The following is a 15,255-nucleotide window of genomic DNA, read 5'->3' as shown; positions in this document are numbered from 1 at the left end:
TTAACATAAACTAGCATGAAATTTTGATAGATTTTAAAATCACTTTGATGTTTGTATCATAGAATGAAGGACACTCTCAGGTTGGTTAGTTTCAAAATGGTTAAAAAGAAAATGCTGGCAAGGTAGTTTAACAGTTGTGTATCTTTTTGTATTTATTAAACACCTACCTGATTGCACTACAGTGATTTAGAAAGCTGTGATTATTGATAATGTTGCTCTTGGCTCAATCATCTCTACCAATAAGTTGCCAAGTAATAATGGCCTGACCAACCAGCTGAGGTGTAGTTCATCTACCCCACCGCTTTACATTTTTCTCTTCAGATACTGATGTTTTTGACTATGGAAATAGCAATTTTGCCAAAATAAATAAGCAGATCAAAATTTTAATTCCATCTCATTCCTTTTCATTTTACACTTGTTTTAAGAAAATTTTCTTAGAAAAAAACAAGACAAAACAAAAAAGATTGAAGCTTTCAGAGGTTTTAAGTAAATCAGGATCAACCAGTGATATAAAGCATTTATAGGTAAAGCATTGCACAGAGAAGCTTATAGTATGACAGGTGATAAACCTATTGCTAATTCATAAGTTTTTAAACCATAATTCTGATATGTCCCCAATAATTTGTAGTTTTTGTCTAATTCACTCAAATAACATGCTACAAAAAATTCTTTTTCAAAAATATCCTTTCCTATTTGTCATGTATTATGTTCCAAAATTTCATTAATCGGATTACTTTCATCATAGAAAATGAAAACATTAAAGTAATACTTTCAATATTGAATACACTTGATATTTTGATTAAATTAAAACAAAAATAAAATGCTACATAATGAAAAGAAAAATATTTTTACAAAAAAAATATTTTTCAGATTCTGAATCCAAAGTTAGAAAACTTAAAACTCTGAAGACCATTGAAAAGTCTAAGAAAAAATAGAAAATTTTTTCCCTGCTGAATCATAGACTGTTTAAAGCAAAGAAAAATATTTTGAGAAAGTCAAAACTAAAGTTAGAACCAATAGTACATTTGAAATTTTGAAAAGATTTTATTTTTGCAGAATCATAATTATGCGACACCAGCTTGGGTGCTCACTATGCAGCACCAGCACTTGTAACACAAAGATCTCTCAGCTGAGAGAAGTCAGGTTATGGCAATAAAGGACCTACCTGTGTGGATGGATGGCTGGGATTTTTAGCTTGATGTGTCTTAAGTACAGCAAATCACCACAAATCTTGGTCCCTTGTCATCTCCTCGGTGAGGCTCAGCATCTGAAGATCCTTTCTCACCACTTCATCCCTTATCTTCCTGGGTCTACCCCTTCCAAGGTTCCCTCTGTTAATAAAATAACTACCAGGGATATATTAGGCTTGATTCAATCAGTTATCCATACCTTTTCCCTAAAAATTTGGGTCCATATTACAATACAACACCACTGAATGAGGACACAGTCAGGTTAATCCTGGATATGTGGGATTCCTTGATTGGTAGCTGTCTTCCTTTTGGAACAGTTAATTTTGTACCTTCTGTTTTATGCATAAACTCCTAAAATCTTTGTAATTTGTCCTTGTAATGCTGCCTTATCTACTACCCTTGTGACAAATAAATTGTTTCTATTATAATAGTAATCCTATTATAGGCACAAGTCTTTAAATTTTTGGGGAGGGGTCAAGCCCTCCCCCCCAGTGTTTCACTGGTACTTAATTTATCGACCCTGAAAGGATGAAAGGCAAAATACCATTAAGCATTTTGTCCAGTTTACTAACAATTCTGCCAGCTTGCCACTAAGTGAGCTTAAGGGTATTTATGCCCATCTGTATGTTCCTGAGTTTAAATAAACCAACTTAGTAGATGGTGGAAAAAATCCCTTGTATTTCTGCTGCCGCTCTACATTCTGAGTTCAACTCCCATCAAGATCAGCCAGAGGGATAGACGAAATTTATCTTGATAGAACAAAGTACCTGTGTAGTACTGGGTTGATGTAATTTTCTAACTCCCTTTTCTCAATTACTGGCCTTGTGCCTGAATTAGAATTGTCTTTATTGTACATTTGTTTCTATAAGTAATTTGCAAAATTTTCAGCATTTCCAAACTTAGCTTGTAAGAATTAACATCAGTGAAATGGAAAATGCCAGTTATACAGATCATATACTTTGGTTAGCTAGTTTGTTTTGTAAAGGTAAAAAAAAAAAAAAATGCAGCAAATTTATTTATAGTAAAAAAATTGTAGTTTATCTACCATAAAAGTGGATTCATATTTTTATGACTATATTCATTATTTACTGAATGGTCCAGTTTTGTCATCTGTTAAGTCATCAGTTTAATTTTGAAATCTTTTTCTCTTCATCCATCATTAAATTTTCAATGTCTATTATTTATAATCTAAGTTTAGAAGGAATTTCTATCAGACTATTCATTTATTTTTAGCTTCTCATTTTTAGCAAAAGGTTTTATAGGCTGGCAAATGGTTGGAATGTTTAAAAAAAAAAAAATTTGGGGGGGTATTTTTAATTTCAAGTTGTATTTTGCAGGGTTTGAAAGAATATTAATGATCTACAATGTTTAGCCTTCAGTGGCACATTGACTTCATGTTGGGTCAATATGCAACAAACAAGCCAACTACCATTTTACTTGAGAAAATGAATGTAGATGTTATTAAGTGCAGTTGCATATGGCAGACTAAGAAATTTGACAAATTTTGAAGTCACATGGTAATGAATGGGTTGACCAGTCAGTATTGCAAATGGTGTATAAAGTCTTTATACACCATTTGCAATACTGACTGGTCAACAGCTGTTGTATGTGGTTTGAGCATACTTGAAATAAGAGCACATGTTTTTGTTCAAGTCAGTATTTTTGTCTTTTTAATAGCCAGTTTCCTCAAATATGCATAAATCAGACCAAACTATGACATCACTTGTAACCTTTTAGCTTGTTTCCGTTTGTGGATTGGATTTATATTAAATTTCTTAGTGTATATGCTTAAAATTCCTAAAACTTTTAATGAAAAACAAACCTGTTCTACTTGATGTGGTATCTAGATTGTGCTGCTATTTCTTGCACAGATATTCTCAACCTTCCTTGCATCATGTACTCTTTCCACCATAGTTCAGAATGTTGTTGCTCACATTCAAGATTGTCTGAATTAAAATGGTGCATTCCAAATAATATGCATATACTATTAAATCTTACAGTTCTATATTTAAGAGATGAGGAATTATGTACATTATTTACATTTGACAGATATTTGTCCTCATCTTGTTTAACACAACGTTTCGGCTGATATACCCTCCAGCCTTCATCAGGTGTCTTGGGAAAATTTTGAACCTGGGTTCTCATTCCTAAAGTATTTTTCGATATTATTCAGGTTACTGCTTGGAATCAAACTTGGAATCTTGGGGTTAGTTGCCCGCGCTCTTAACCTCAAGATTCTGAGTTCGATTCCAAGCAGTGACCTGAATAATAATAATATCGAAAAAAACCTTAGGAATGAGAACCCAGGTTTGAAATTTCCTCAAGACACCTGATGAAGGCTGGAGGGTATATCAGCTGAAACGTTAAAAACAAACAAAGCTATAGAAAATGTTGGTTGGTTATTTTTTTTTTGTCGTAATTACTTCAGACTAAATTTATTGAAGCATACTTCAATAAAGAAAATCTATAGAATGCTAAAATATTGATATTTATTTAAACCTGATGGTCACATAATCACTGAGAAATCTGATAATTTTTTCATGAATTGAAAAGCGCTTCAAAGGGCAATTTATAATTTGAATTGTTTGAATACAAGCAACAATGTACATAGTTGTTTAGTAGAAACTATAGCCGAATACAAGCAACAATATACATAGTCGTTTAGTAGAAACTATAGCTGAATACAAGCAACAACGTATGTAGTTGTTTAGTAGATACTATAACTTCTTGATTGTTGGTTTCAATACCAACACTGGGACAGATTGAACTTGACTGTTCAGATTCTCAATTGTTAGTGTTTGCTCTACCCCAGAGATTGTATTGAAGTATCTTATTCATCAAATGTCCAGACATAGCTTGTTATAAACGGTTTGGTTGTGAGATAATCCATCTGTGAGCATTGTTGCTTATTAAGGTTATCTAGAATTACATTGTCTTTCCCCTTTTCTTGTCTATTGATATTCACGTTTTTCCTATTTGATTGATCAGTAGATCAACTTAATCACTACTATGTACATCGTGTTCAAATTTCATGATGGAAAAAAAAAAAATAATACTAATACTAATGCTTCATCTGTTGAAAACTCGTGTGTACAAGCTGGTGAGAGCTGCAGGAAATAGCAACCAAGTTTCCCGTCTTCAGCAAAGGTATTGGATCTTTTTTAAAACGGGGGCCACATTTTTCATTAACGAAACACTTTGAAACTTGGAACACTGGTAGAATGTGTCATATAAAACATCTTTTTCTCTTAGTCTTCTTAAAAAAAAAAAGAAATCCCTAAGTTATTCCATGTTAAAGTTGTCGTATTTCTGTAATTTCAACCAATCACTGACGTCCATTCAGCCGATATACATTAAGTGCCGACTACATAAACAAACGATTCTGAAACAATTCTATCGGTGATAGGGTTAGGGTAAAACAGCAAATTTAAAATGAAAAAAGCAAATAAAACGAAGCTATGGCTTAATCAGCCAAAGGAGTAAATGTAAACAACTGAATACTTGTAAGTGATTGGTTGAAATTATCGAAATAAGACAATTTTTTACATGAAATAAATTTGAATACAAAAATATTATTCTGTTCTATAACACAAAATAGATAAGTATACGAAGTTTGAAAGTCTTTCGGTACCAAAAACACTACGTAAAACATTAATGAAAAATGTGGCCCACATTTTAAAAAAGATCCAAGGTATTAGATAATGCAGTCATAAATATCCCTAAATAGATTTACACTTGCTCAATTAATTGACCTAGGTAGGGCTAAATGATGGCAACTTCATGATGGTGAGAATTTGTGTAAAAAAAAAAAAAAAAATTGCATGGTCAAGATTGACCATTAATCATTTGACTGTATTCTCCTATTGTATGTGATATATGCTAAAGCCAATGGGCGTTGCCAGAAGGAGAGCAACGGAGGTCATGTGAACAGAAAGATGATTAGTGTAGGCTGTTTTTTTTTGCTTTGGGGCTGTTGCTTGTGATAGACATGATAGCCATGTGAGTTGAGAGAATTTCCCATTAAGTTTTGGTTAGTTTAGGTGGGTAGGGCTCCAATAGATATATCCTAGCTGGAAAGGACTGACGTTATGAGAGGACCCATGAGGTAGGTGAATTATTCATTTTTTACCACCATAACACAGCATACATCACTGCTTCAGTGTATGAGCAACAAACCAGAAATTGCATACTCTAGGACATGTGACAAACTGCTTTGTTTCAGCATGGCACATGTGATCACCTAGCTGTGTGGGCAACTTGGTGCTGTGTTACCAAGGGGTATCTGGGCAACGATGTACTTCATCCTCTATGGAAGGGGGTCTCTAATCAGCAGGCTGAGGATCATTTTGGCAGCTACACTGTACAGAATAAATTTTAAAATTTCATTTCTATTCTGTTGACATGTGAAAAACTAGATGCTGTGCATGAAACTGAACTGTTTAATGTTTGACTTTCTACTGAATCTTTTCCAGGTTGTGCAGTTACAGGAGACAATCAGATTTTTGTAGCTGGCGGGACATTGCGTAAGGTGAACTATCGTGGCTCCCAACCTGAAGGCTTATCCAGTAATCTTGTTATGTTTGATCAAGTTAGTGCTTCTTGGATAGTCAAGGCAAGGATGAAGAGTCCACGTACACAGTTTTGCCTCACCATTGTTGATGGGTGTGTTTTGATTTTTCTCAATTCAGTTATGTTTTATGGGTTTTTTTTTACCCTCTTAAATTGTTTATGTACTCTTGTCTGTGCATATCTATATAGATGCGTGTGTGTACCTGCTCGTGTGTGTGAGAGCATGTAACTCTTTATCTTGTCAAGATTTAATTCAGTATATATATATATATATATATATATATACATCCTAATCTCTATAATTTTATGAGTGACAGAATAAACTGTTTACATCCCTGATTACTCATGCTCATCATTTAATGTCTGCTTTTCATGCTGGCATGGGTTGGATGGTTTGACTGAGGACTGGTGAGCCAGATGGCTGCACCAGGCTCTAATCTGATCTGGCAGTTTCTACAGCTGGATGCCCTTCCTAACGCCAACTACTCTGATAGTGTAGTAGGTGTTTTTACATGCAACTGGCACGAGGGCCAGTCAGGCGGTACTGGCGACGGCCATGCTCAAATGGTGTTTTTATGTGCCACCTGCACAGGAGCCAGTCCAGTGGCAATGGCACCAACCTCACTTGAATGTTTTTCACGTGCCACTAACACAAGTGCCAGTAAGGTGATGCTGGTAACGATCATGCTTGAATGGTGCTTTTTATGTGCCTCTGGCACGGGATCCAGTCGGTGGCCCTGGCAACAGTCACGTTCAGATGGTGCTTTTAAAGTTCCACTGGCACAGGTGCCAGTCAGGTGGTGCTGTCATCGGCCACATCAGCAAATTTGATTTCGATTGTCATTTCACTTGCCTCAACAGGTCTTTGCAAGCAATGCATAAGTCGGCTGGTTACACCACTGGCATAGGCCACGGGTTATGATCTCACTTGGCTTGCCGGGTCTTCTCAAGCACAGCATATTTCCAAAGGTCTTGCTCACTAGCCATTACCTCGGTGAGGCCCAATGTTTGAAGGTCGTGCTTCACCACCTCATCCCAGGTCTTCCTGGGTCTACCTCTTCCACAGATCACCTCAACTGCTAGGGTGTGACACTTTTTCACACAGCTGTCATCATCCATTCGCACCACATGTCCATACCAGTGCTGTCGTTTCTCTTGGACACCACATCTGATGCTTCTTAGGTTTAAATTTTCTCTCAAGGCACTTACACTCTGTTGTGTATGCACACTGACATTACATATCCAGCGGGGCATACTAGCTACATTCCTTGCAAGCTTAGGCATGTCCTCAACAGTCACCACCCATGTTTCACTGCCATGTAGCATGGCTGTTCGTACATATGCATCATACAGTCTACCTTTTACTCTGAGCGAGAGGCTCTTCGTCACCAGCAAGGCATATTTCAGGTAGGTGGTGATATACTGAATGTTGTCTGCGAAAAACTGTTAGTGAAACAAATACCTTTTATCCAGGGTAATTCATTCTCTTTAATTCATTCTCATATAAATGAATATATAAATATACCATCATTGATAAATATTTATCCACACTTAAATGTGGATGTTTTGTGGTAGATACCATGAAACTATATTGGCATTTTGGTGCAAAATGCACTCGTTTATATCACTAGCAGGGAGATAAATCCCCACCCCCTCCGAGACCATTAGAGCATGCGGTTTTGACCTTCCTTGGTCTTGTCAATGATAGCTGCCTGACTGCTACAGATAGCAGCGATTCAACTGCCTACCAGTGATATATAAAAAAATGGTGGCAGAACAGGTGCTGGTGTCACAATTAACCAGTGAAATGGTTAAAACGAGTTATCATATTGGTGATAGCATGGATTTATCTCTCCACTAGCACTATTTATGTAAGTGTAATTTGTACCAAAAGCCAATATGTGAGTTTCTCTTAGGGCATCCACTGCAGTATGATTTATTCTAACAGAACATTTTTAAGTGGAGATAAATATTACCTCTCTGTTGTTCACTAGTTGCAGTATAAAGTAACTAGCTGTACATGAGTATACATTTATTGGTGTAGGAAAACAATTTAGAAATTAGACATCATCTGCATGAAAAAAAAAAAAAGCAATAGGCAATCCATTGCATTAATGTAGTCAATGTAATGACCATTAAAAAGTTAACTTCAGTTGTCTTATGTGAGAAATACATTATGTATGGGTGGATATACTGTATCAGTAATTTGACAGCAAACAGAATGAATTACTCTGGATAAAAGGTATTCGTTTCACTAACAATTTTTTGCAGGCAACATTCAGTATATCACAACTACCTGAAATATGCCTTTCATCCACTTATTTCTTTTATCTTACTTCTAATATGTATTGGATATGGACTTATAATTGGGTGTAAGTTTATGTAACTGTGTGCTTTAAACAAAATAAAAAGCTAATATAAAGAATATACATGCGAGGGAATAAAAATGTTAGAACTTCATGGATCTAAAGCCAAACATTACCTCAGTGTATGAGCATTATATTACATATTTAAAACAAAATTGCACATTAAAAATTTACATTAAATTTACACTGAAGGAGTCTTTATGAGATCACACTACTGTTAGAAATAGCAGCCAAATCTTTTATGTTCAAGTTTGCATATTTTGACAAACTAAACTACAAAGTTGTATTTTAATTTTAAATGAATTCTGGAGTTTATTAAGGATGTGGATATATGGGTATTTTGAAAATACCCCACAGTGATAGCTGTGCCCTGCATAGCTACAAGCTGCTGTTTCGCAAGGCGTGGCACCCATTCAGCCACCCTGCCAGGGATACATCATGGGATTGCAGTATGGCTGATTGGGAAGTGACAGTGGAAGAGCTCAACTGAGCCCACATTGTTTCTTAATCTGATGCTGATTGGAGTTGTCCTAGAAGATCAATGGTCAGGATCACCAAGCTCTATCAAGAGAGTAACTGCAACACATCCATAGGAGTAGCATCCATGGTTGCGTAATCAGTTAATGAAAATTTCATTATGACTCAAGCTTTCAATTCAAGTATAAATAGAATTGGGTGGTGACAGTCATGGGACTCCATGCAACCAGTGCTACTAGATGATGAACAATTTATATCATATTTTAAAAATCTTTGTATAAAGATGTGTGTGTGTGTGGGTGTGTGTGTGTGTGTATGTGTGTGTGATTATCATCCTTTAACATCTGTTTTTCAAGGTGGCTTTTCTGAAGCAGGCAAAATTGACAAATGAAATAATGGTGCCTCAGACGGCTGTACAATGAAAAACAGCTTAGGAATTACTAAGAGTTGTATTTTTCAAAGGTGAATTTGTCAGTTAATGTTTGCTAGTCCTAAAAACAATGGGCAATAAGCAGAACTAAGAACCACTTAATTTTATGTAACAATTTATTAGTTCCGCTGTTTGTTTTCCCTGATCCATTGTTATTATTTAGCTATATTCCAGGATAGCTATAATATTTCAATTGTGACTATCCCATCTTTTATTCAAATTTGAAGTATCTATCATAAAACTATCCATTGTATTTATTTAAAGCCAGTGTGATTTGAAGGAGACTTAGCTGCTATTTGTAGCAGCTTAATCATCATTACCCTTCATTTGTTTTCCATGCTGGCATGGGTTGGACAAGTTGGCCAGAGCTGGCAAACTGGAGAGCTGCATCCAGTTCCAGTCAGATTTGGCTTGGATTCCACGATTGGATGCCCTTCCTAATGCCAGTCACTTTACAATGTGTGATGAGTGCTTATATGTGCGCTGGCACGGGTGCTAATGCGTGGTGCCGGCACGGGTGCACATGCGTGGCGCTGGCACGGGTGCACATGCGTGGCGCCGGCACGGGTGCACATGCGTGGCGCCGGCACGGGTGCACATGCGTGGCGCCGGCACGGGTGCACATGCGTGGCGCCGGCACGGGTGCACATGCGTGGCGCCGGCACGGGTGCACATGCGTGGCGCCGGCACGGGTGCACATGCGTGGCGCCGGCACGGGTGCACATGCGTGGCGCCGGCACGGGTGCACATGCGTGGCGCCGGCACGGGTGCACATGCGTGGCGCCGGCACGGGTGCACATGCGTGGCGCCGGCACGGGTGCACATGCGTGGCGCCGGCACGGGTGCACATGCGTGGCGCCGGCACGGGTGCACATGCGTGGCGCCGGCACGGGTGCACATGCGTGGCGCCGGCACGGGTGCACATGCGTGGCGGTGGCACTAAATTCTTGCAGGCCAATCCTCTTCACCAGGGAGAGCGACATTAACACCTCTCCAGTGGAGGATGGGTCTTCTTGCACACAGGTTTCCTTGTCATCCATCTTTATTTTACATGTGTGGTTTTCCTATAGTTATTTAAGATTATAACCTTATTTTCCTTTTTTATCTTCAGCTACATGTATGCTATTGGGGGCCAAGATGGAACAGAAGTATTAAGCAGTGTGGAGCAGTATAATTTCCTGGCCAATGAATGGATATCTGTTGCAGGTCTTCCACAACCTCTTCGCTGTCTTGCATCTGTTGCCTTTCGTGGTAATTTGTATGTATTTGGTGGTGAAAACAATGTCAAAATTAGTGACAAAGCTTACAAGTAAGAACCTGTGTACTGTATAAATTTTGTTTCTGGTAATGAATCTTAATATTCTCTTCATTCTTGCATTATAGGATGGTGATTAATTCTTAGAAAGTCATGTTTGTGATGCAGTTTCATTACTCAAATGAGCCATTTCACCTAATTTATTTTAGCTACTTTATAGAATTCCTTCTCCATAAATGTTTTCTATGAAATTGGATATAAGTACATTTCATTTCACTTTCCTTGGAGTGTCTGAAAAAATCTTTATTACTAACTAATTCAAAAATTAACATTAAGAAATCTCAGAATGAATGAGGTGCACATGGTTAACCATTTGGTGCCAAAGCTTAATTTTCTATCTTAAAATAAAAAAAAAAAGCATTTTTATGAAATGCTGAGAGAATAAAGATTTTAAATTTCTGTAAAAACATTGTTTTATCCCCTACCATAAAACGACCTCCTTTGCTACTGTAGTCCCAGTCAATTGAAGTTGATATTATTCTTGCTAACCATGGCAACCTCACTAGTGCTAGTGCCATGAATAGAGTATCCAACATTCTAAGTAAAATGGTTGGTATGAAGGAGAATTCAGCTACTGGATCCATGTCAAAGCTGATATTGGAGTAGGGTGCAGTCCTCTAACCATAGAAACCTGTCAAACTACCCAATTCATGCCAGCACAGACCATGGCTAATGACACACATTCACTCACTCACTTGACCAAAAGTGATGGTTTTGATAGGTTTATTGTTTAAGGGTTAGCATTTAGTTTGTGCTTTTGCGGGTTTGTGATATGAAGAGAAAAGAGAGGGAGAAATATACCATTTAGGAAAGGATTTGGCAGGTAAAGCATTTAGTCCCAGATGTTGGGAGTGAAGCAAAGTAATGCTGGTTGGAGGTAGAGATGCAGTCACATTGGAACGGGATTTGTGTTTTGAGAGTGAAGATTCAAGGAAAGAAATATTGTAGTAGAAATGGTAGATATCCAAGAACCATAATGGTTGAAGTAATAATGGTAGTTGTGTGGGAAGGAACAACACAGTGTCCCAGGTTTTGAGTTACATTTAAGATGTATTTTCTGTTCTTGTTTTATTTTATGCTTTGAGTTGAATGGTTTGGCATTTTTTCTTCAAAATTTGGTTTGAATATTTGTATATATTCATTTTGTGTGTGTGATTTCATTATTATAAATCCTGCTTGTGGCTGAAACAAGAATATGAACACATTCCTTCTGTGCCTTTTCATGTGTTTGCACACAATAGCTTAGATGGAATGTGGCTACATTCTTATTTCACCCACAGACAAGTTTTGTAATAATGAAATTTATTTCAGTTTTTCTGATTCACATTGTTGTGCATAATATACACATATGTATTTATAAAAAGTTTTGAATGTTTATAAATATTGAATATGAACAATGGTGTTTATATAAACTTACCCCTGTAATTATAATACAAAAGTTGAGGTTAATTATCTATATCATATCCTTTTATATGTAAAGCACAATGTAGATGTGTTTGCACTGACACTGAGCTCATTTATTGCACACTAGACTATTTTAATAGTCTTATCTCATTCAAATCGTTTTTCATATCCATCTATCATTGATAAAGGCAATCTGTATTTTAGTCCTTATTGTTTTATGGGTTATGTCAATGTTGTCTATTAGGAACAGTCACTATACATATCAAAGAAACATTCTTCTGTGTTCCCGATCCTGAACAATGTGCAACTAAAATCTTTAAAGTTGTTACAAATGCTAGAATTTGTAATCACTGAAGATTTTTCTTGGTGATCTTGCAAATTCATAGCATAGCATAGATTGTATTGATGACTAGCCTTCCTTTTCCAAGCCAGGAACTACCAGAAAAACAAAGGCCATCCTGGAGAATGTAATCCAAGATACACTATCTGAAAAAAAATGTATAGTCATGCCTAGAACATCTTTTGATCAGAGGTTCAATTGAACAAGTCTGACCCGAGGCTATACAAAACCACCTAATGGATGTAAAGAAAATGCTTGCAAATTCAGTCTCAGTATTTGAAGACAATAGGAGTTAAAGAAGGGGTTAATAGTTTATATAATATTTATCAGTATTAAGTCATCTAAAAAATTTGAACATGAGGTTTATTTTTCAATGTAGTCCCCCTTGCACTCCACACATTTCTTCCATCAGTGTTGAAGTGCTTGGTTCCCATTGGTGAAGAAGCTTTTATCCTGTTTGGTAAAAGTCATCAACAGCAGATATGTCATCGCTGTGATACTGGTTCCCAACTAAGTGTTTTTCCATGTTGGGGAACAGATGATAGTGAAATGGGGCCAAATCAAGAGAATAGGGAGCGGTGATCAACCAGTTTAAAGCCACAGTCACACACAGTAGCCATTGAAACCAAGGACTTGTGTGTTGGAGCATTGTTTTGACAAAACAAAACCTCTTTTGTCCTGGGCATTTGGTCTTGATAAACTTTCGTAACTATCTCAGCAAGTTGGCATAGTAATCTCCATTGGTGATGTGGCCTTTTTGAAGATATTCAATGAACACTATGCCTTTTGCATCCCAAAAATCTGAGGCCATCACTTTTCTTGCAGATGACATGACCTTGGTCTTTTTTGGGGTGGGTGAAGATGGGTGTTTCCACAGCATGGATTGTCTCTTTGTCTCTGGCTGATGAAGCCAACACTCATCCTGGCTTAGGAAATATTCAATAAAACTAGCTGGATCTGCCTGAAACAATGTCAAATTTTCCCATGATTTGATCTGCCTAGTGTACTTTTGATCAGGTATCAGAAGACATGGCATTCACCAAGCAGAAACCTATATCATGCCAAGATCATTTTGTAGAATATTCTAAACACTCTCACAGGATATGCTAATAACACTGGCTATTTGATTTATAGTCAGTTGCCTGTCCTCCATCAGCATGTGGTGAACATGATCAATGTTTCCCTTGGTGGTACCTGTTTCATGACGTCCAGACTGTGGGTATCTTCAAGACTCTGTTCCTCTCCTAAATTTAGCTGCCTACTTTTGCACTGTTGATAATGGTTGAGCATCACCCCCTAATGTAACGACCATGTTAACATGAATGTCCTTGAGGGCTAAACCATTTTTCTTCCAAGTACTTAACACCACAATGCCAATTTTTTTCTGTTTTCAAGAGAAGTTGCTACTAGTTATGTTTGAAGTCTCCTTTGAAGAGTGAAATGTCAGCTTACCTGGAAAGAAACAATGCAGTTATTAATAAGGGGAAATGAAATTACTACATGCAAAATTCCACAGCTCTAGCATCACCCCTTCATAGTCGGCCTATGAACTTTTCAGCCCACCATAGATTACTACTTATTCCCCTAAGGAATTCCCATTTTCCAAATTTTGATGGGCCTTTAAAATGTCAGAGCGTTGCCTCTTCTCATTCAACTACCTTATGATAAAAGAACATCTTTTTATGTTCTCTTAAACTAAATTTACTTGCAGATATTGTCCCAAATCCAATGTTTGGACAGAGCTACCATCTATGTCCAGTCCACGAGCACTCTGTGGAAGTGTTGTACATAAGGATAAAATCTATGTTATAGGTGAGTTATAATCATTGAATATTCATCTACCAAATTTTACTCTCATGACTGAACTAAGGCTATGGCAGAAGACACTTATCCAAAGTGCTGTGCATTACCCCAACCCATATGGTTGGGAAGCAAGCTTCCTATCAAGCAGCCATGCCTGTGCGTATTTGATTATAATTTGTATTAGTCATAGCAGTTAATTCATAACGATATATTTTAGTATTTTGTGAGAAATGTTTGCTGTCATTTCAATCCTGGTGATTTCTCTGCTTCATTTTTTTTACCTGTACTTCGTTTGTCCAAATTTGAGAGTTGATAAAACGAGAACCAGTCAAATACTGGGGTCATTATCACTGACTGTGGAGGCGCAATGGCCCAGTGGTTAGGGCAGCGGACTCGAGGTCATAGAATTGCGGTTTCGATTCCCAGACCGGGCGTTGTGAGTGTTTATTGAGCTAAAGCACCTAAAGCTCCATGAGGCTCCGGCAGGGGATGGTGGCGAACCCTGCTGTACTCTTTCACCACAACTTTCTCTCACTCTTACTTCCTGTTTCTGTTGTGCCTGTAATTCACAGGGTCAGCCTTGTCACATTGTGTCACGCTGAATATCCCCGAGAACTACGTTAAGGGTACACGTGTCTGTGGAGTGCTCAGCCACTTGCATGTTAATTTCACGAGCAGGCTGTTCCGTTGATCGAATCAACTGGAACCCTCGACATTGTAAGCGACGGAGTGCCAACAACAACAATATCACTGACTAGCCTCCTCCCCTCAAACTGCTGGCCCCGTGCCAAAATTTGAAACTGTTATTTTTCACTTATGAAAAGCCTATGAGGGAACTTGTATGTGGTTGTTTGTTCTGCTAGGAGTAGCAGCCAAATCTCCCTCAAAGTACAGTCATCTTTGAAAAAAAAAAAAAAAATTGTTAGACTGGATAATGTAATTTTGAAAAAGATGAAATGGTCATGGTCGGAATGTATTTGATTATAGATCAGTGCTAAATTGGAGCTAAAAGAAATCAAGAGACCATTGCTATTTGTAATCAGTGTGTGTGCTAGATTGTAATCATTATAGATCTGTGTTAGACTGAATTTAGTTTTGTCTTTGCTTTACATATTCGAGCTGTATCACATCGAAATCTTTGCTGTTTAGCAAGTTAGAATTTAACCCTTTAGCATTCAGATGACTTTTTTTAATGCAATGCTTATTTATTCACATTGTTTTGAATTAACCCTGCATTATTTTGTAGCTTCAATATTACAAAGATGTGATTATTTTTAGACTTACATTATAAGATAGGTGTGAAAAGCTAGATCTGGCCAGTTTTTAACATAAAACTGGTAGAATATTTTGGCTAGATATGG

General features: G+C 37.3%; 1 protein-coding gene across 1 annotated transcript in view; it reads left to right on the top strand.

Annotated features, from left to right (window-relative positions):
• Positions 1 to 15,255, top strand: part of LOC106878125 (kelch-like protein 24) — a 44,607-nt gene that overhangs the window by 19,726 nt on the left and 9,626 nt on the right. Inside the window, exons 3-5 of the mRNA XM_014927242.3 lie at positions 5,663 to 5,852; positions 10,144 to 10,341; positions 13,803 to 13,903. Coding sequence (XP_014782728.1) covers positions 5,663 to 5,852; positions 10,144 to 10,341; positions 13,803 to 13,903 — 489 coding nt within the window. The remainder of the gene's footprint in view (positions 1 to 5,662; positions 5,853 to 10,143; positions 10,342 to 13,802; positions 13,904 to 15,255) is intronic.

Source organism: Octopus bimaculoides, chromosome 3 (genome assembly GCF_046866305.1).
Source record: "Octopus bimaculoides isolate indiv1 chromosome 3, ASM4686630v1, whole genome shotgun sequence".
NCBI lineage: Eukaryota > Metazoa > Mollusca > Cephalopoda > Octopoda > Octopodidae > Octopus > Octopus bimaculoides.
Note: the sequence above shows the minus strand (reverse complement) of the source record. Positions and strands in the feature narration are given on the sequence as shown.